We start from the raw sequence: 20,717 nt of genomic DNA, 5'->3' as shown, positions 1-20,717 counted from the left end.
CCCAGGAGTCTCCCTAGAAAGAGAAACTCCTTAAGGCCAAACCAGCAGGTCGGGGCTGCTAGGAACCAGCAGGGGTATCTTCATGGAGGGTAGGAGGAAAGGGCCCCTCCTTTGCAGTCTTCAGCCTTCTGCCCAGGCCCAGGCCTAGGCACCAAGACACAGGTTTTATGATTCCAAGACCCTATGGGGGACTGCTGTCTGGGCTGGAGGGAGGATGGGGGCAGGGAGACCTCTGGGGTAGGAACTGACCCAGGCCTGCCAGAAACCACTAGGCCCAGATCCTCCACTCTGGTGCCTTCCTGGCACTTTCACCTACACCCCCTCCCCACAAAGTCCAGCCAAGTCAGCTGGGACTGAGGTCAGGGTCCTGGAGCCAGAGACACTAACCCAGACCTGCTATTTCACTTACCTTTTGGGTGAGCTCCAGCAACTCAGTTCTTTTTAACCCTTACTCACCTGTAAAAAAAAGAAAGTCATTCCTCTTTTCCCCCTGGGATTGCCATCAGGACTAGGAAAGACCCCATAAGTCAGATGACCACTCGCTGCCAGCATTTGGGCTATATTCATGCCCTCCCCATCATTTCACCCTCAGTCAGGGCATCCTGAACTGGTGAAAGTTACCTGGAGACTTGACCTGTGAGATCCCTCCCAGCTCTGAGGTACTGAGGTCCCTTTAGGGCATGTGTGCCTGGCCTGACACTCCCCAGAATTTGTAGGAAGATTATAAGAAGGTAGGCTGTGTGGTCAGAAGAACACACTGCTCCATAACATGCTCAGACCCTTGGCTCCTGGGAGGAGAGAGGGGAGTTGGGGGCGGGGGGAGGTGCCATGGCTTCCTTGACTCTAAAGCATGAGCCTGGAGGCTGCAGAGGAGCAAACCAGGGCATCAGAAGCAGGCACAGTGGGAACAGCAACCTGCCCACCCCATCCCAGCTGCCACATCAGCCCCCAAAGTCCAGATTGTCAGACCAGCTACCTAGGAGCCTTCTTCATGAGCTGATTTGGCTGCCAGAGGAGGTTGGAATTGTCCTGCTCCATCCGCAATTCCCAGCTGGGTCCTCTGGTCGCACCCTCCTCTAGCTTTAGTGAACATCAGGATCAACCTTGGCTCCTTCCCCAGCTGTCCTAGGGCCGCCCCATTGAGTCATTGCCTCCTGCTCCCTCCCTTTCCTTCTGTTGCCCACTGTCTGCCCACCCCAGTCACTAGCCAGGCCTCCTAAGAGCTGAGGAGACCTGCTGGCAGGCACACATACCCCTTCAATACCAGAAGCAGGCAAGAGTCCCCAAGCCACAGGCCATAGCTGACCCCAGCACCGCTGGGTACGGGCAAACAGATAGATCCAGAGTCAGGGTCAGCCTTTGGTTGGTTTATTCACTCCACATAAAATGTGCATTGTAGCTACATGAAAACATTGTGTTGTCATTTCTGTACTTCCAGCATTTAACATAGGGCCTGGCATAGAATAAATGCTTAGGGGTGCCAGAGAGTGGTCACGTTACTCCTCCCCTGTGAGGCTCCCTATCCTTGAGCCAAATGTAAACCAGAGTCACAAGTAGATTCAGAGGCTGAATCTGAAAGGGAAACAGAAAAGGCAGAGCTGCAGGATGCACAGTCCTAGGATGATAAAGATGTAGATAGAAAATGGGGACATACTGAGGCCTAGTGGGGAACACTGGGGGCTGGGCCTGGAACAAGCCCAGGCTGCTGACCACAGGAGACCGTATGGGCTGAGCTTGCAGGACTGAGCAGTGACTCATGGGGCCCATCTCTGTGGCTCTGCTGGCAGCAAATTCTACTCACAGCAACTTTTTCCACTGAGATCATAAAATAGGGTTGGACCTCCCTCCCCTGCCCCTTCCCCAGCCTTCCCTCAGCCTCTCTTTCCTTGCCACCATGAATCAATCAAAAACAGGAGAGAGGCTATGGACCTAGTGATAAGAGACCCAAAGTCATTGCCCTCACTCCACCCCTAACTTTGCACATTCTCTTCAGTACTGCCCTAGATAGCAAGGGTGACAATATCCCCAAACCTTCCAGATCTCGCTCACTTTTGGCCTAAATAAACTCCAAACTCCATACTGACATGAAAAACTCATCTGATCACAAATCTTGTCAAAGCCCATGCCCATCTCCCCTGGTCAAAATCCTTCTTTCTTCAAGGCCTGCATGCAACTCAGGGTGCCCTGAAGGCCATGTCTGCCATCTTGTCCAGTCAGGTGGTGAACCATAGACAAGCTCCTGACTTTCTCACTCTCCTACATCCCAAGTGCCTGCCTCTCCCTGGTGTGCTCACCCTCTATCTCTGACTAACCCCATCTTCCTTGCTGTCGCACCATCCTAAGTTACCGAGCATCAAGCCCAGGAGCTCCTCTGCACCCTCTCTCCTACACCTTTAGTAGTGTGATTGTGTGGATTTGACTGCTACTGCGTTTCTAATCTAGAAATTCTCAAAGGATGTGGTCTCTATAGTCTTCCTCGAAGGGAGCTGATTAAGATTATAGATTTCTGGGAGGTACCTGGGTGGCTCAGTCAGTTGAGCATCCGACTCTTGATTTTAGCTCAGGTCATAACCTCACAGTTTATGGGTTTGAACCCTGCATTGGGCTCTGTGCTGATGGTGTGGATCCTGCTTGGGAATCTGTCTCCCTCTCTGTCTGCCCCTCCCCTGCTTCTGCATGCGTGCTCTTTCTCAAAATAAATAAACTTTAAAAAAAAGATTACAGATTTGTGGGTCCCCATTGCCTTGCTTAGGGCAGGCCCAGGAATCTGCATGTTTGACAGATTCTCGGTGATTGTGATTCTGAAGCCTGAGAACGGCTGCCTGCCCTCTCCAGCCTTTTCATGTCCCGAGCCTGCTTGAGCAGATGCAGGCCTCCCATCCCCAGCCTTCCTTTCTACCAGTCCATCCTCCACCTGGCGTTTCATTCATTCCATCTGACACCACTTGCACTTGAGCTCTCTTAAAGCACATCACTGGCCACACCACACCCTAGATCACAGTTCTCCCAGGCCAGCTCTCTACCACCTCCAGAACTCAGCAACATCACCCCTAGAGGCTTTGTGTCTCTGGCTGGTCTCTCCAGAGCACAACCACTGCTCCTGGCTTTTTGCCATGTGTGCTTTGGGGATCCTTTGTTTATACTGCTTTCTACCTGGAATGCACCCACCCAACTTTGCCTGTATTGTCTGAACCCCAGCACACACTCTCACCCACACTAGCTCCTCCCAAAGCCCTTCCAGATCTCTGCAGGGCCCCACAGCACTTTCCTTGCTCCTTGCCTTGCAGTGTAAGAGCTGTAATAGTATGGGGTGCCCAGGTGGCTCAGTTGGTTAAATCAAAATACTTCTTGGGGTACCTGGGTGGCTATTGGTTGATTTCAGCTCAGGTCATGATCTCACAGTTCGTGAGATCGAGCTTCGTGTCGGGCTCTGTGCTGGCAGTATAGAGCCTGCTTGAGATTCTCTCTCTTTCTCTCTCTCTCTCTCTCTGCTCCTCCTGAGCACGTCTCTCTCTCAAAATAAACTTAAAAAAAAAAAAAAAAAAAGACCTGTAATGGCAAACATTTATGATCCCTTACTGTGGGCCATGCTGTATACTAGACTCTTCTATCATTCTTCTATATTATTATTTCATCCTGATAGCAAGCTTATATAGTAACTGTTATTCTTTCTTAGAGATGAGGACACTGAGGCTCACAGAGAGTATGTAACACACCTAAGGTGACATAACTGGTAAGTGACAGTTGGACTGTTTAACTACCAGGCCCTATCACTGCCAAGTATAAACAATGTGAGGGCAAAGCTCAAGTCACTCTTCCTCCCATTTTCCCATTCATAACACAGAAAAAGTAAATGCTTGTTGACTAAATGTGTAACCTTCACAGTATCCAGAGTCCTTCAGATCTATAGAAACAGAAAGTAGGTTAGTAATTACCCAGGGCAGACAGGGGATGAGGAGTGACTGCCAACAGGCACACTGTTTTCTGGGGATAATACAAATGTTCTAAACTTAAGATCATGATGAGGGTTGCACAACTCTGTGAATATATTAAAAACCACCAATCTGTATATTTTAACTGGGTGAATTTTATAGTATATGTGTTATATCTCAATAAAGTCAGATATTTTCTTAAAGATTCTTCAGACACAGTGGAAATTAAATTTGGGACTGCTATTATCTAAGGGTTTTATTTCTGTCCCTAGATGTTTCTGGGCCCCACACTACCCAATTTGTAGTATAAACTCACAGGGTAACCAGCTCCCTTGAGATTGCCCTCCCACCTGCCATGTGCAGAGTATTTCTGTTTATTCATCCTACACCTGCCTGCAGGTTTTCAGGAAGGCTTATCTGGTCCCAGTATGTAGTGGCTGCATCATTGGGTACCTTGAGACCTATCTTCTGAGGTCTCCTTCCCTACTGGTCTCCTGCATTTTAGAGTGGACTCCCTTCTGTGACCCTGTGCCCATACAGTGATACCTGGACTACTACTGCAGGCCCCCTGTTCAGGAGGCCATATTGGGAAGGGAGAAGCGAGAGGGGAGGAGGGCCAGCACACCTAACAGTCCTTTCCAGGATCTCTATTCTAGACGCCCCAAGGTAGGCAGTTGAAAGTTTCTGCTTCCCTCATCAGATACTTCAGTTGCTCCCCCACCCCCAGAACTCCCCCATGGACACAGGACACCCATCCATCCAAGAGATATTTAATGTGTCTTAGGTTCAAGATACAAGACACAAGGCAGTTACTAACCCCAGGAAAGTTACCTGCCACCCAGTGAGACCCCTTATCACTGCAGCCAGGCATCCCAGCCCCCAGAGCAGTGGAGTGGTGGCCCTGGAATACCTGGCTTCTTTCCTATTTGGGGAATGTCAAGGTGGTAGTGTCTCAGTGGCTCAGAGGCCACTATCTCCCCTCCTCAGAAAATCTAGATCCAGGGATCTGAAAGATCCAGACTTGGATGCAGAGTGGCAGATCTTCAGAGTGACCCCTGCCAAGAAACAGCCCTGATCTGAAGCCGGGACCAGCCCTGTGACCTTGATCCTGTAAAAGAAAGAACTATGGCCCCAATAACTGTCAGCAAAGGGAAGGAGATAAAGCAAGAATTGGACACAAATTCCCACTACCCCTCAAAAATTGGCTATAGGTAGCTGACCCAATAGGTAACAAAGTCTAAGGTTGAGACCTGCTCCACCTCCCACCCTAGTGCCTCTGAGAACCAGCCCCTCAAGGAGCCTCATTGACAGGGCGCTGTCCTTGAGCTGGTCCTGGGTGAGTGAAGGGCAGGAAAGGCCAGCATGAGCTGTGGAATGATGCCCTTGCTTTGGGGGCAGGAACAGCTGCCTAGAGTGACTCCAGGGAGACCCACTGGGGAAAGAGCATCAGCTTCCCAAGTGAGTGGGCTTAACCTCTAGAAGCTCTGGACTGGGTCTTGAGCTAGGGTAAGGACCTTACTGAAAGGGAAGACGGCAGGAATTTGGAGCAGGGAGGGTAGTGAAAGGATCCCTGTGAGGACCAGCCCAACACCCTTCTGACCTGCCACAAGGAAGCCCAGTTGCTAGTTCAGGCTCCTCTGGCCTCCTGTCAGGCTAAGTGGACTCCTCTGCCCTTTTCCCAGGGAAGACTTCCCACAGGCGACCCAGCCTCCGACTCCTCCCTGAGTCTCGGGCTACAGTCGACTACCTTTGTTGAACTGGATGCACCAGTGAGAGTTGGCTGTGCCTGGACTAAGATGGGTGCGGTCTTCGTATCCCATGAGGGGCTGTAGCTCCTGCTGCTGGGGGATGTCAGCGCTGCTCTCACTGCGAGAGCGGCCAGCTTTGGCCAGGCTTGGGGGAAAGGCGAAGCTAGCGCGTGGATCATACGGCAGGCTGAAAGGGTGCTGGGGCTCTTCAGCAGCCATTGGGCAAGGAGGCAAGCGGGTCATAGTCGGGGCTTGGGTACAGGGTGGGGATGCCAGGCTTTCCAGGGATGACATGCTTTGGTTCCAGCCCGTCTGCATGTCCACAGGCACAATCTTGGTGGTTTCCGAGGACACATAGACTGCCAGATCTCCCTGCCCACTCTTCCAGGGTAGCTCCTTCTCTGCACAGGTTGGAGAGGGGGGGATGATGCGTGGGCTTGGACACACCTCAAGGCTCCCTGAGGACAGAGAATACACATGAACTCATTAGTAACACATTTGAATCCTTCTCAAGTATAACTGCATTTTCATAAATAAATTCATTTCACATTTGCCCTATTACATCCATGTGTGCAATTAGTTGATGAATGCCTCGCGAAGGGAAAGCACTATAGCTACTTTTGCTCTCATTGTATCCTCGGCACATAGAACAGGCTTAGGCACATGGTAGGTGCTCGGCAAATACTGACTAAACAAATGAAAATAGCTAAAGCAAGAGAAAGCAGGAGCCAGGCAGGAAAAAAAGCCTGTCTGTGATCAGCCCTCACCGAGTTGTAGCACTGGCCTAAGAAACCATATCCTGCCAGGCCCATCCCAGAGGAGAAAGCGGTGAGGGTGAGGGAAGATCTCAAGGCTCTACACCAAAGGCTTTGGTGCTGGACACCTGCCTCAGCACCCATCACACCCCTTTGGTAGGACAGGAGTGTGAGCTCATGCAAACCCAATAGCAGGCTACCACTGTGCCACAAAGGGGACCTGAGTCAAGAGTTCCAGGACTGCTGGCAGCCAGGACGGAAGGCTGGACCACTGTATAGCAGGAAGCCTGAAGTTCTGAAAGAGGAAACCTGGGAAAGAGAAGCCCCTGGCCACCTAACCACCCGCTGCTCCGTCAAGCACAATGCCTTGCATATAATAGGTGCACATATGTACCTGCTCATTAAGGAAGTCCTGAGCAGTTGAGTACAATGTTAAATGTATTGATGCTGTGATTGGAAGTAAAATTACCTCTTTTAAAAGACCTGGAATATTACGTTTTAACAATAACAACGATGACCAAACTAAAGCAACGGAAGAATTCAGTCTTCACCTTTGGAAGATGCTTCATTGGTCTGAAAACTGATTAGTGAAAGGAACAAAATCAAGCATTTATTCCAGTATGAACTGTACCTCAAAGTAACGAAGTCATTGATGAGAAGTTTTTTTAATAGAAGAATCGCTAGTAATGCAGATGAAAAAACAATGTAGAATATGACCACTGTGCAACCCTGGATGAAATGTTGGATCTAGTAAGATCATCAGTGACTGCTAAGACTGGTGAAAAGCTGATGGCGGACTTCATAATGGATGGGTCAGGCTAACATCTAAACCCAGTGATCAATATTAACCTCATAAAAGGGAAATGACAACATGGGATGTGTTCCCTGATGTGATGTGATACAAAGTACACCATCACTGCCTCTGAAGTAAGTATTCTTACCAAAACATCTCAACTGAAATCTGATCTAGATTTAATTGCTGATTTAAAGGAGATATAAGGCATGGTGGAACATATTAAATGATGCTTTAGGGATGCAATCAGCAAAATCCAGACAAGATTATTTCAGTACATACATTGCAGGGGCACCTGGGTGGCTCAGTTGGTTGAGCATCTGACTTAATTTTGGCTCAGGCCACGATCTCACAGTTTGTGGGATCGAGGCCTGTGATGGACTCTGTGCTATAACATACAGTTTGCTTGGGATTTTCTCTCTCCCTTTCTCTCTGCTCCTCCCTTGCTCATGTGCATGCAAACTCTCTCTCTCAAAATAAATAAATAAACATTTTAAAAAAGAGTCTTTTAAAAAGTTAATAATGAACAAATGAATACATTGGAAGGGAATAAAGGAGGTACGGGGACCTGTAAATCAGGGCTTTTCAAACTTGACACCACTGACAAGATGGAACACAGATACTTTGTTATAGGGCTATCCTGTGTATCACAGGGTATTTAACAGCATCCCTGGCTTCTACCTACTACATGCAAGTGCACCTCTTCAGCTGTGGCAACCAAAAATGTCTCCAGATATTGCCAGATGTCCCCTGTGGGCAAAAATCACTCACTACTACCCCCTTGAGGACCACTGCTGTAGGTTAAAAGAGACTTATCAGCTTAATGTCATGTGAGGGCCTTGTCTGGATTTTTATTTTAACAAACCTACTGTAAAAAAAAAAGAATATTAAGACAATCAGGTAAATTTGAACACTGGATAATTGATGACAGAGACTTTAGATATAATAATAGTACTGCAGTTATATTTTTGAAGAATCCCTATCTTTTAAAGACGCATGCTTAAGTATTTATTGACAAGGTGATAGGATACTTGAGATTTGCTTCAAAAGAATCCAGTGAAGAGAGGGGCATAGGTGAGGGGAGAGATGAAATAAGATTGATTGGAGTAGGTTAATTTTTTTAAATTTTTTAATGCTTATTTATTTTTGAGAGAGAGAGAGAAAGAGAAAACTTGTGCTAGCAGGGGATGGGCAGAGAGAGAGAGGGAGACAGAGAATCTGAAGCAGACCTCACGCTGTCAGCCCAGAGCCTGATGTGGGGCTCGAACCCACAAACCATGAGATCACGACCTGAGCTAAAGTTGGACGCTCAGCCAACTGAGCCACCCAGGCACCCCAGGAGTAGGTTAATTATTGAAGCTGGGTAATAAGCAGATAGTTTACTTTATGATTCTGTCTATTATATATTTTGTAATGTTCTATAATAAGATATTTTAAAATGACACCTGAGGATGCTGAAGCCAACTAACAATGACAAGAGTAAGTTAAGTCTCCACATATGGAAACATGTATGTATTGTTTCTATCCACTAAAATGCCATTTTGATGAATTCAGGTTCCTCCCCCAGGCCAGACTGCCACTCTCACCAGGTGCTCTCTACCTGAGGGCAGGTGTGCTGAGTATGAGTCACAGCAGAGCCTGGTGTAAGGTTTGCTTGTCACCTCATACTCCTAGCTAGACTGTAAAGGGAGGCAGTAAGGCAGTGAAAAAGCCGCAGGCTTTGGAGTGAGATGGGTCAGGTTCAAATTCTAGTTCTGCTGTGGGATGCTAGACAAACCCTAAATCCCTTTTTCTCTATGAACTCAGTTTCCCCACATTGGTTGTTGTAAGGACTGAATTAGATCAGGCATGTTGGATGTCTGATATAAAGGAGATGCTCAGGAAATGCTGGCTGGTGAAGAAATGAGTAGGAAAAGGGAGTCGTCTGGGGGAAAGGCCATGCGTGAAGAGGGAAGAAAGCAGTTGCACAGCTCCCGCTTGTCCTGGGTGGGGGTGGGGGCCTGGGAGGAAGCCATTACCTGAGACCTTGCCCTCTTGGAGAACTTCACTGGTGGCCCGAGCCACAAAGATGATCCCCTCGTCGTCCTCCTTCTCTGTCTCCGAACTGTCACTCTCTTCTTCCTCCTCAGACTCCACAGTTAAGATCACAGCAGCTGCACAGGGACAGGAACTGAGTGGAGGTGGCCAGCCCAGCAGCTGCCTCTTGGTACTGCACTACCCCAAGTCAGCTCCCTGTCCACCCAGGCAGAGCCCACAGCTGGCAGAGCCTCCCCACCTTATCCTCTGGCTATTTCAGCATGGCCTAGGGGTTTGGGGCTAAAGAGGAAGCTAAGTGGGGCTACAGAGCCCTAGGAGGCCACCAGGGAAAGCAGAGTCCTGAGAGGAAGCCAGGAGGGAAGTCATACTTTCCAGCTCCTCCGTCATCTTCTCTTAGCCCTGAAGCCTATCATCAACTGAAAACACGAGCATCAGGAGAGGTGGAAGGCCCAACAATGCTCAGCTCATCCAAACCCTGGTTTTGCAGGTAGGACACTGGGCCCCACAGGTGACCCCTCCTTCAAGCTCCTCCCTTCTCCATGACACTTTCTCCATATCCTTAGGGCCCTAACCTGTAGTTAGCTATCAGACACCTCCTGTCACAAATTAAGAACTACTGGGGCGCCTGGGTGGCTTAGTCGGTTAAGCGTCCAACTTTCGCTTAGGTCATGATCTCACGGTTCGTGGGTTCAAGCCCCGCGTCGGGCTCTGTGCTGACTGCCAGCTCAGAGCCTGGAGCCTGTTCCAGTCTGTGACTCCCTCTCTCTCTGACCCTCCCCTGCTCACGCTGTGTCTGTCTGTCTGTCTCTCTCTCTCTCTCTCAGAAATAAATAAAACATTAAAAAAAATAATGTCCAGCTTTGAAATCAAGTAAGTCCAACAGGTCCTTGAGGGAAGAAGCCTCAGTCCGTGGCACTGAATGTAGCACATAAGAGGTTTTGGCTGATGGGCATCTGCCCCCCACCCCCACTCCCCGCTTGCCTGTGTCCTGAACGCCCAGGTCTCGAGGAGGTTTCCCATTTGTGGCCTCAGTGTTAGCCAAACCATCCTTCTGAGGACCAAGAAAAAAAAAACCCTAAGTCTCTGGACTTGGCTCAAAACTCCAACCCTGTTGTCTGGTAGGGTCTTCCTGACAGAGTGGGGGAGGGAATCAATCAATCAATCCCAGTGGTTCCATCAGCCCTTGACCCTGCAGGCAAGTATGGAGTCTAAGGAACCTATGCCCCAGCAAGGGCTCTGGATGCCTCAGCCAGGGCTGAATTAGGGACTCCTGGAGCTCCCCCTGCCCCTAAGCTCAGGAACCTGCCTTGCTCATGCTGAGTCACTTCTGGTAGGAGGTCCTGCTGCCTCCCAGCATGTAACCCCATGGCAAGAGGCAGATCTCCCTCAAAAGGGCTAACCTTACCCTCCTGAAACTCTAGGAAGATAAAAAAACAGAACCCAAACGATCGCAGCCACCAAGACCCTGAGGATTAGCCAACTAGGGGTTCTCCTGGGCTCAATTCCGATACTTGGGAGCTCAAAACTATGTGCCATCAGCCTCCAGCCCCAAACAGAAGTCCCAGAGAAAGCACATGCCTTCTTGCGACTGGTCTTGCGAGGTCGTGGCTTGCTCTTGGTGAAGCAGATGTTGTGCTTGGTGGACTTAAAGGACTCCAGCCGCCGTTTCATGTTCTGCTGGAAGACCTCCTTGTCCTGCCGTTCCTGCGCATCCTCCGAGATGAAGTGGCGGCTGCAGCTGGCTTTGTACTGGCAATGACAGCCCCACCCTTCCATGAGGCTGGGAGCCTTGGCCTCCCACAGGAAACCAGGCCATAGCACCATGTGCACCATAGACCCTCCCAGCCCAGTTTTTCCAGAACTAGCCATGGATTTAAAAAACAAAAAATACAATAGGAACTCAGCCAGACACACTGTATTCTCAGTTCACTGGGGGAAAAACTCCCCTTTATCGCTGAACCTATCCCCCCAAATCTGGCTGTCCCTATCTTCCACTGCCCTTCCCAGTCCTCTCTGATTTGAAGTAACAAGAGGCAGGGAACCCTGTATCTTGTTTCTTGGGGCTGCAATGAGACTGTGAGGGACATTTCTTTCTTTGCACTTCCATTTAGGACCCTAGTCCCTGGCCTACACACCCCTATCCAGCTATATAGGATTCTCCCTCCATGAGAAACTCTCCAGCCGGCCATTTCTGCAACAACTTTGACTTCCAGAACTATCTCTCCTGACACCCTGGACTCTCTCAATCCCAAAAGCCACCTGCACCCAACTTACAACCACCCTCATCATCTATTCCTTCCCACTCTTTCTCACAAAGACCATGCCCACTATATACCGACCTAGACTGCCAGATAGAAATACTGCCAGCAGGTCCAAATCATCTTATCCGGGCTCACGTCCCTAGTACGACCCTTTCTTCTACCTTGTATTTTCTGCTACCCCAAGCCAGTTCTAAGAGCTCCCTTCAAGTTTCCCATCTGCCTCCCCCACCTAATTACCCAGAGGGACCCCTCTTTGCTAGGGGTACAGGAATTCAGCTCCCTCACAGGCCTTCCCTAAACCCTGGCCTCCACTTTGCTCAGCCCACTTCTCGCTGCCTCCATCAGTTCCCTGCTCCCTCCCATTTCCTGGCCCTCCAGCACCTTTTCTCCTTCCCTCACCATGTCAACTGGCCCACCACCCTGCTTTTAAGCCTGCTCCTGCCCATTCTCCCCCAAAGAAAACCTTTCCATTGAGGCCACTGCTTTCCTTTTGCTGCCTAACTTTTATACTCTGATTCTGACACTTTCCCTCATACCCATTACTTTCTTAAATACCAGAAATACAACTCCAGGGTCCAGAAGTCCACAGTGCTGCTTTCTCCCTGGTCACCAGTGCCATGGCATGACCTCTGGTTAGGCGCTGGCCTGACCTGTGTGCAGGATCCAGCCGTCCTTCTGGCCCAGGTCTCCAAGACACCATCTGCTACTGTTCGTCTCCTTTCCTTTGCCGGTTCCCTTTCCTCTTCTCCCATGTGCATTTCTCACACTGTTGTCCTTGGCCTTCCTGTCTCACCTCCAAATGCTCTCTGCAGTGAACTCTCTATTCCCCCAGCTTCAGCTAGCCCAGTCACAGACACCATGCAGCCATCACACCAGCTGCATTTGAATCACCTGGGCGATTTATTAAGGCCATAGATTCTTAGTCTCATTCCATACTACGAAATCAGAATCTCCAGGAAGTAAAGCCAGGAATATGTAGTCTAGCAAGCTCCCCCAAGGGATCCTGATGTTGCCAGGTGAGGAAACCTCTGATAATAAAGACTACTTATGTTTATTTCCAACCCTTATCTCTCTCCTAACCTATAATCTCATATTTGTAACTCTATACATAACACACACTCTCTCTCTCGAATAACATTTCTTTGAAGAACATGAAGAATTATGGACTGTGTTATGGTATAACTAAATGGATTCAGAACTAGTTGAGTAACCATACCCAAAAATGCTTGATCCATGTCAGTCTGGAGGAAAGTCTTTAGTAGCATGCCACAGGGCTCTGTCCTCAGCTCTATCCTGTTCAACATTTATGTTGATTTGGATGAATACAAAGTTAACAGGCTTAGCAAATTTTCACATGATGTGAATCTGAACAGATATTTGGTGCCAGACATGGGATCCAAACGATGGAATGATGGGCTAAATCAAATAAGATGACATTTAACAAGGATAAGCACAGTCTTACTCTGTTTTTTTTCCCCTAATTGATTACATAACAACTGGTTGAACTGCACCCACTGACCAATCTTACGCAAACACATCCATAGACAATCAATTATTATGTACATCCTGATGTGATACAATACATAATATAAAGCACACCTACTGAATGTTACTGAATCTGACCAGGCTTCTAGATTTAACTACCAGGAAATACAGGGGGTAGAGGAACATGTTAATCACTGCCACTGGAATATAATTAGCAAAATCTATAAAATGGGAAATTCCCTGAGACAAAGTATCAGGTTCTTCAATAAATAAATAGCAAGTATGAGAAAAGGAAAAGGAATTATTAGAGATTTTTTTTCTTTAATAAAGAGACATATTTACCAAATGCAAAGTGTGGGCTTTATTTGGATCCTGATTTAAACAAACCACCTGGAAAAAAAGATGTTTATGAACACTGATTGGATATTTCATGTGAGAATTACTGTTATTTGTTGTAAGTGATAATAGTACTAAGATTTTATACATACATCGTATATGTAGAGTTCTTGCCACATAGAAATATATATTGAAATATTTAGAGGTGATATGTTATGTCTGGAGTTTGCTTTAAGATAAAAAAGTGTGGATGGGATGAGGTAGGGATACAGAATGTAACAAGATCAACCATGCATTGATAATTAAGGGAGCTGCATGATGGATAAATGAGAGTTATTTTATTCTGTCTAGTTTTGTGAATGAGTGAGATGTGCCTTAAGAAAAAAGTAAACAAAATGAAACAAAAACCCCACAGGTTGGATGAGACAGAGTTTAATAGCCATTAACTGAGGAAGACATGGGAGTATGCCTGATTATAAGGACATTTTGGGGCCTCAGAGTGGTAACACAAAGCTTGAAGGATTCTAGGCATTGGGAAGAGAACTGTAAGTTCTAGAACTAGAAAGGTAAGAGAGCCTCTATGCCTGCCCTGGTCAACCACATCTAGAACAGCATTCTGGGTCTTGTTTCTTATGACCAGAAAAGACATACAGGGAGAGGGGATGCTGGCCTGAGGGCAAGAAGGCCTGTGAGAAAGGGAAATGTCTTGAAACCTTCGAAGGCTTATTCTGCAGAGCTGCAGAGAGTCAAATTATGACCCATGCCAGCAAGTTAAAAGAAGCCAGTTCTGTCTCAACGGTAGAAACAGCCTTGACTGTTAAAACTGCCAAGATTGGTAAAAGTTGCCTTGCCTTCCCACTTCAGAAAAGTTCAAGGTAATGGCATGCTGCCCCCTTGTGGGATTGCAGCAGATTCCTTCCCGGATGGGCTGGGCCATTCCAGCCCCAGAGCTTCCTAACCTGTATTAGACTAACACTACCTAAAAGTGATGTCTGTCTTCCACATCCTAAGCTGGTCTCACAGGCTTCCTCAGCATTCCTGCTTCTGCTTGTGACCCCATCAAGCCTTTTGTAGTCTGTCCCCTGCTCTCTCCCTCAAGACAACCACTCAATCCTATGTGCTCCTCTCCCTTACCACTACCCAGCTCTGATCCAGTGTTTCACTCCAGCCTCCCTACTGGCTCTCCCAGCCTTGCACCTCGCCCCTCCAATTTGGTCTATGCTCTGCTACCAGAAGGAGATCTCTTTAAACAGTGCTTATATCAGGCCAACCCTTTCTAAAACAAAAAACAAAAAAAAACAAAGACAAAAAAACAAAACAAAACAAAACCCCTAAAAGTTATTATAAGATAATGCCCACACTCTTCCACTGGGCACTTATAGCTCTCCACTAACTGGTGCCAAGTGCCTCTTGAGCCTGCAGTCATGGTCTCCCCAGACCACCCCCCGCAACTGCCCCCAGCCCCACTCCCCCTGCCTGCTCTCACCCTGCGGCGTGGCTTGTAGAGGCCTCCACAGAGCAGATGGTGCATCACAGCATCCTCACGGTCCCGGCCGCTGCGTACCGTGTCAATCACCTGCAGATCCAGACACGCTCCACTGCCACTCTCCCTCCTGCAGGAGGCAGGGAACATGCGTGCTAAGGAGGGACCAGGAGGACAGGCCAGGGGAAGGGCAAAAAACAAAAGTGCCCACAAATCTTTCCCAGAAGGGATGCAGAGAGAGGGCCCAAGAAGAGAGGAGTTTGAGAAACTGGAGGGGGATTCAAGGACTTACAGCAGGTTGGTGACAGATGTCTCTGCCATAGAATTGCGGCTGGGCATAGAGGGCAGAGTGAGACCTGTGGAGGACAAGATATGGCCTCCCTGCTGGGGCCAAGACAGAGGTCAGAAGGCAATCAGTTGGAGGGTAGCCCAGACAGTCAAAGGGTAATAAAAAGAACAAGAGTTAACACTTATTCTCCTCCTTTGATCTTCTAGGTACTGTGCTGTGCACTTTACATATTGAATCCACAGAATTCTGTGACATATGTATTCTTATTCCTACTTTCTTACGACAGAGAAAACAGGCTCCAAGAGGATAAGGGACTTAGTCAAGGTCACAAGCCTGAAAGTGATAAGACTGGAACTGCCTCCGCTCACTCTAGAGTCCAGCTGTTTCTCACCTTTCCCTACTGCTTAACACACTCTGAATTCAGCATCAGGTCAGGCTGGTTCCTGCAGGTGCCACTTTACCAGTCTGCTAGGAATTCCCAACTCCCTGCTCAGGTCCTACCTGCTTGTCACCCCTTCCTGTCCTGCTCTGCTGGGTACCTGCCCACCCACCACTGGCTGCTGGCCCACCTGGTCCACGAAGCTGATGGCATCCCGGATGTTGAGTCGATAGTACACATCCCAGATCTGGTCCCGGATGCGGTAGGCTGACCGCCGCATCAGCAGCTGACTCAGGTACTTCTTGTCAAACTGCTCCCACCTACAGAAGATGTCAGGCCAGCCCTGAGTGCCATCCCCAAGGCCTAGCTGGCTGGCCTTTCCTCAGATGAGGTAGGAGCACTGCCAGCATTGGCCTGGCTCTCTTGATATAGGCCTCAGCCAGGGAGAATATTGAAACTAGACCCTGCCCTCATGGAATTTACAGCATTACAGGAAAGCCTGACTTTAAACTGAAGTTATTACAAATAACCAGAATTGCAACAATAACAAGAACTACATAGAATAATTATAGAGTATGAAGGGATTTGTCCTAGTCAGGGAGGCCACGGAAGGCCTCCCCAGGAGCTTGATGCCTATGGTGAGATCTGAAGGAGGAACAGTGGTTAAGTAGGTGAGAAGGTGAGGAAATGTTCTAATACACAGAATATGTGCAAAGGTCTCAGTGGCAGGATAGGGGAGCACAGCGGGTCCTGAGGTTCTAAACCAGGGTCCATGTAATTAACAGGCAGACAATCAAGGACAGAGTACAACACAAGTAGGCCAGAGTCTGGAAGGTGCCAGACCACACAGGGCCAGGCAGGCCTCATTGGGAAGACTTGTCTTATTCTGAAAGTACTGGGATGCCACTGAAAGGGCTCCTGGCAGAGGTCACCCAGCCCAAGCCTGGCTGTGTCCCTTCTCAGAAGTGTGGCACATCCCCAGTGCTGCCCTGGCTGGTGGCTCTGCTGCTGCTGAAGGAGCCTTGGGGGAGCTCCCTCACCTGTCCCTCCAGTAGTGATAGCCATGGTGCCCCACAACGTCCTCCACTGCAGCCAGAATGTGGTCAAAAGTCTAGAAGGGGGGTGGGTAGGGGGACTGGATCAGGACTCTGCTTAAAATAGAAGGAAGAGATGTATAGGTGGAGGGATGGGGTTCTGGTACCCACGTGCTCATGCAGCTCCTGGTTCAGGGTGGGTTTGTGATGCTCACTCCTCTTCACCTTCAGCCACTTGACCAGTGGCTTGATGGTTAAGCCCTACGGACAGGCAGCAGGTGAGCCCTGCCCTATCCAGTTCCCTGCTGCCTTCAGTACCTCCACTTCACTGCACTCAAAATCTGAGAAGTCAGGCCTCTGTATCCCCCAGTAGAAAGAGGAGCCCCTGTCCCAAGGGCTCCATCCCTCCCCCAGGGCCTGCCAGACCCTCTCCCTACCCAGCCTCATGGGCTCTCCCACCTGCACAATGACTGTGAAGAAAACCACCACAATAGTGGTGGCCACAAAGTAGTCCTTGGCAGGGACCTTGGTCCTGTCCAGTAGGATGACGAGAGCGAAGGCCACAGCCCCACGCAGGCCCCCATAGGACATCACCACCTGGTCAATCTTGTCCAGAGGGACCAGCCGGAACTGATTCAGCACCCACGTCTGCAGGACTACGCCTACAGCAGGAGGGAGGCCAGTGGGAGCAGGGCTTTGGGGATGGAAGACCCAGGAGTGGATGGTACCAAGTATCTGGGCTATGGTCTGACAGGGGCTAGGAAGGATGAGCAATAGTGGGGAGGCTTAGGAATTGACAAGGATATGGACTCAGACTAGGAGATGAGCTGGGGCAGGGCAGGAAGTAGAGAGGGAAAGCAGAGAGTGCTGGCAATACCGAGGGCTCGGAAGAACAGGATGAAGAAGAGGGTGCCCAGCACCAGCCCAGAATCCCAGGCCCACTTAGAAGAGTCCACAGCCGAGATGCCAAGCAGCATGAAGATGACTGTCTCAGCACAGCTGGCTAGAGTCTTCATTGTGTATTTGACAGCTGTGCGTGACTTATGGGAGATGTTGGCCTCCACATACTTCTTACAGCCCAGGCCACACATAGTCACCCTGAAATAGGAATTGACAGACAGGACATGTAAGGAAGGGTGGCAGAAGCACAGCCTGTGGGGTTCAAGCGTGCTACAAGGAGGTGTGTTGCCCATCACAGATGTCAGACCATCAGGGCTCAAGCTCAAGGAGGCATGGAGACTGTCTCAGGACAGCTAGTGGTGGTCTTGGAATAAGGGTCCAAATCTCCAGGTTCCCACTCAGTGCCTCCTGGAGGGGAAGGTGGGAGAAATATGCTCTGATTAGCATCCTTTCTGAGGCAACTTTTGGAGTACTGTGGCCACTGGAGCCAGTGGCACCAGGAATTGAGATCCACTTGTAGCTCAGCCTACACCCGAGAGAGCACTTCAGGCAGAAAAAGACTAAGTTCTAGGGTGCCCAGGGCAGTTTTAGAGGTAGATCCTGAAATATCACCTGAGGTTTACTGTCTTCCCAGGGGAATTTGAGGCTCTCACAACCACAAAGGCACAAGGAAACCTATTGCCTCCTCAGGGTCCTGCTTCTGTCCATGTGAGAGGCAACCATCTCCAATACCCCCTCCCAGCTGCCTGCATGCAAGGCCCCTAGGACTCACGCAAGAATAGCGGAGAGTGAGGCCATTTCAGCAGTGAGGTAGGCTGCATAGGCGAGGAGGAAGACCAGCAGCGGCTCGATGATGCGGACCCGCTTGGTGAAGCGTGTGGTCAGGGCCAGGAGGAAGGCAAAGACTAAGCCCACGGCTGCCCCGCCCAGACTGACCACAAACAGGGAGGCTGGGGGAGGAGTGGGTTGTCAGTGTGACCCCTGACCTGGACCCCACCCGGGTGGACAAGACTGCTGCCTGGCAGGGAGTTGAGGACAATGCCCATTGTACTCCCCAGGGGTCAGGATCCCAGAGCCAGGATCCCCGGAAAGCCCCTCCTTCTCAGGTTCTCGGGGTCCCATTTCTCTACAGAGGAGGGATGGGAATGAGGCAACCCAACAGCCTCCTCTGTCCTGATGCAGTAGGGGGCAGGGACTCAGCAACCCAGCCAAGGGGGGGAAATACTGACCGACTCCTTTCAGGTAGTCAGTGGCCTGCACGTTGGCAGAGCCCATCTCCACAAAGGAGTTGCAGACCTTGTACAGCACCTGAGTGAGAAGAGGGGAATCAGGAGAAAGGAGAGGGAAGGCCCAACTGGGACTGCTGGGAGAGGGTGAAGCTTAGGACGTATTTCTTCCCCAGGGAACCCAGGGAAGGGTCTGAGCATGCTCAGACACCCAACTAGTCAGAGGATGGCAACAGGGGTCAGGGAATGGCAGCCAGCTGAGCACTCTCACCACAGTGACAGCATCATTGAGCAGGGACTCGCCAAAGACGATGATAAAGAGGGTTTCGTTGACATGCACCTCCTCAAAGACAGCCAACACAGCCACGGGGTCCACCGCTGAGATGAGGCTCCCAAAGAGCAGAAAGTCCAGCAAGCTGGCCTGCACTCGAGGGGCTTTTGAGGGATAGATAGGGAACAGCAGTTGGCAAGGTATCCAGTTTTCCACAGTGTCCCCTGTGACAAGCCCTGGCTCCACCCCACTGTGAAAACAAGGATGCCCAGAGAGGACTTGAGATGGTGAAGACAGCATCAGCCCTCAGGTCAGGACACTTGAGCCTAAGGCCTGGCTTTGCCACTTACCAGCTCTGTGATGTTGGTGCTGTCACTGTCACATGACTTCTCTTAAGCCATGCCTCCTCATCTGCCTACCTCATGAGATTTCTGCAAAATCAACCCAGGAGATGGCTAAGAAAGCTCTATATAACCTGAAAAGTTAAGGTGGCACTGACAATAAAATCTGCAGCTACAGTAATAAGAACCACCAGCAGGTGGAAAGTGGCTGCTGACCGGCTTTATTAGGGAGATAGTGCTTTCTCCTACACTTGTGGTTCTCAGCCTAAAGGATATGACACTCATGATACTCAGCAGGAGGGGTAGGGGCTCTCCATCTATTAGAGTATGGAAGGAAAAGCACCCACCACTGAGAGAACTTGAATATGTCATAGAATCTCTGTTATCCTGTTTCCTCATGTATATATTGGGAATAATAATAGAATCTACCGCAAAAAGTTCTTTATTTAGCCAGAGCCTAATACATAGTAAGGATCTAATAAATATTACCTATTATTAGGATTATTGTTATTACTATTATTACTACTATTATTATGGTCTGATGTCCTCCCTTCCTTTCCTGCTCCAAAGAGTTCACTCACCCATTAGGAGAACCAGGTTGAAGGCCTCAAGTAGAAATTGCAAACCTCCCTTTGTACTTTGGAAGAAGTTTGAATTACCAACATTCAGAGTTGAATGGATTTTGGTGCAGAAAATGAGGAAGAAGGGAGCAGGAAAGGCAATCTGAGGGCAAAGAACCTCAGTAAAACAGACCTCTCCTGCTAACCTTGGACCTGTTATCCAATGAGTTTAAGGGCCTCTATTTCCTCATCTATTAAATGGGACGAATTATACCCCAATAGGGTAGCTATAAAGAGTCCATGTGATAAGTAAAGATATAACACCAGGGTAATGTATTGCATTCTGTGGATGTATAATATGGATTTATCAAAAATAAGGGCACCTGGCTGGCTCAATCAGAAGAGCATATGACTCTTGATCACAGGATTGTGAGTTTGAGCCCCATGCTGGGTGTAGAGATTACTTAAAAAAAAAAAAGTTAAAGGGGTGTCTGGCTGGCTCAGTCAGAAAAGCATGCTACCCTGAATCTTGGGGTTGTACACTCAAGCCCACGTGGTGTGTAGAGATTACTTAAAAATAAAATCTTAAAACAAATTTTTTTAAATAACTAGATCTTAATAAAAAAGAAAATAATAACAGAAAACCACCCTGATGTGGCCTGGGCAGAGCCAGGATGGTTGGCCCTCACAGGAACAGTGAATGTGCCTCAAGGGAGCAAGGCTGGGAAATGGCAGTGTGGTAACAGAGGGCAGGAGGCAGCAGAGTAGTAACGCAGGCTTCCCAGCCTCGGCAGCCCACACACAGCTGGGAGCCAGGCCTCTGCTCAGCTGTCGTGCTGCAGCAGCCCAGACTCAACTGGCAAGAGACCTAAATGAAGGCTGTAGGC

At 49.2% G+C, this 20,717-nt stretch overlaps 1 protein-coding gene across 3 annotated transcripts in view; it reads right to left on the bottom strand.

Annotated features, from left to right (window-relative positions):
- Window positions 1-4,686: 4,686 nt before the first annotated feature.
- Window positions 4,687-20,717, bottom strand: part of SLC9A5 (solute carrier family 9 member A5) — a 25,261-nt gene continuing 9,230 nt past the window's right edge. For 2 of the 3 annotated variants that reach the window (XM_039221717.1, XM_039221703.1), the window contains exons 3-16: window positions 18,930-19,093; window positions 18,662-18,740; window positions 18,205-18,382; window positions 17,410-17,630; window positions 16,992-17,194; window positions 16,704-16,793; window positions 16,539-16,609; window positions 15,689-15,818; window positions 15,123-15,214; window positions 14,834-14,960; window positions 10,844-11,014; window positions 10,247-10,316; window positions 9,247-9,381; window positions 4,687-6,138 (exon numbers count right to left, since the gene is read on the bottom strand). In XM_039221717.1, the coding sequence (XP_039077648.1) occupies window positions 5,666-6,138; window positions 9,247-9,381; window positions 10,247-10,316; window positions 10,844-11,014; window positions 14,834-14,960; window positions 15,123-15,214; window positions 15,689-15,818; window positions 16,539-16,609; window positions 16,704-16,793; window positions 16,992-17,194; window positions 17,410-17,630; window positions 18,205-18,382; window positions 18,662-18,740; window positions 18,930-19,093 (2,204 nt within the window). In that variant the 3' untranslated portion in view covers window positions 4,687-5,665. The remainder of the gene's footprint in view (window positions 6,139-9,246; window positions 9,382-10,246; window positions 10,317-10,843; window positions 11,015-14,833; window positions 14,961-15,122; window positions 15,215-15,688; window positions 15,819-16,538; window positions 16,610-16,703; window positions 16,794-16,991; window positions 17,195-17,409; window positions 17,631-18,204; window positions 18,383-18,661; window positions 18,741-18,929; window positions 19,094-20,717) is intronic. The other variant, XM_039221708.1, reaches the window with a different exon arrangement.

The sequence above is a fragment of the Hyaena hyaena genome, unplaced genomic scaffold (assembly GCF_003009895.1).
Source record: "Hyaena hyaena isolate Hyena2069 unplaced genomic scaffold, ASM300989v1 scaffold_18, whole genome shotgun sequence".
In the NCBI taxonomy this organism is placed as follows: domain Eukaryota; kingdom Metazoa; phylum Chordata; class Mammalia; order Carnivora; family Hyaenidae; genus Hyaena; species Hyaena hyaena.
This window is presented reverse-complemented; position numbering and strand designations above follow the sequence as displayed.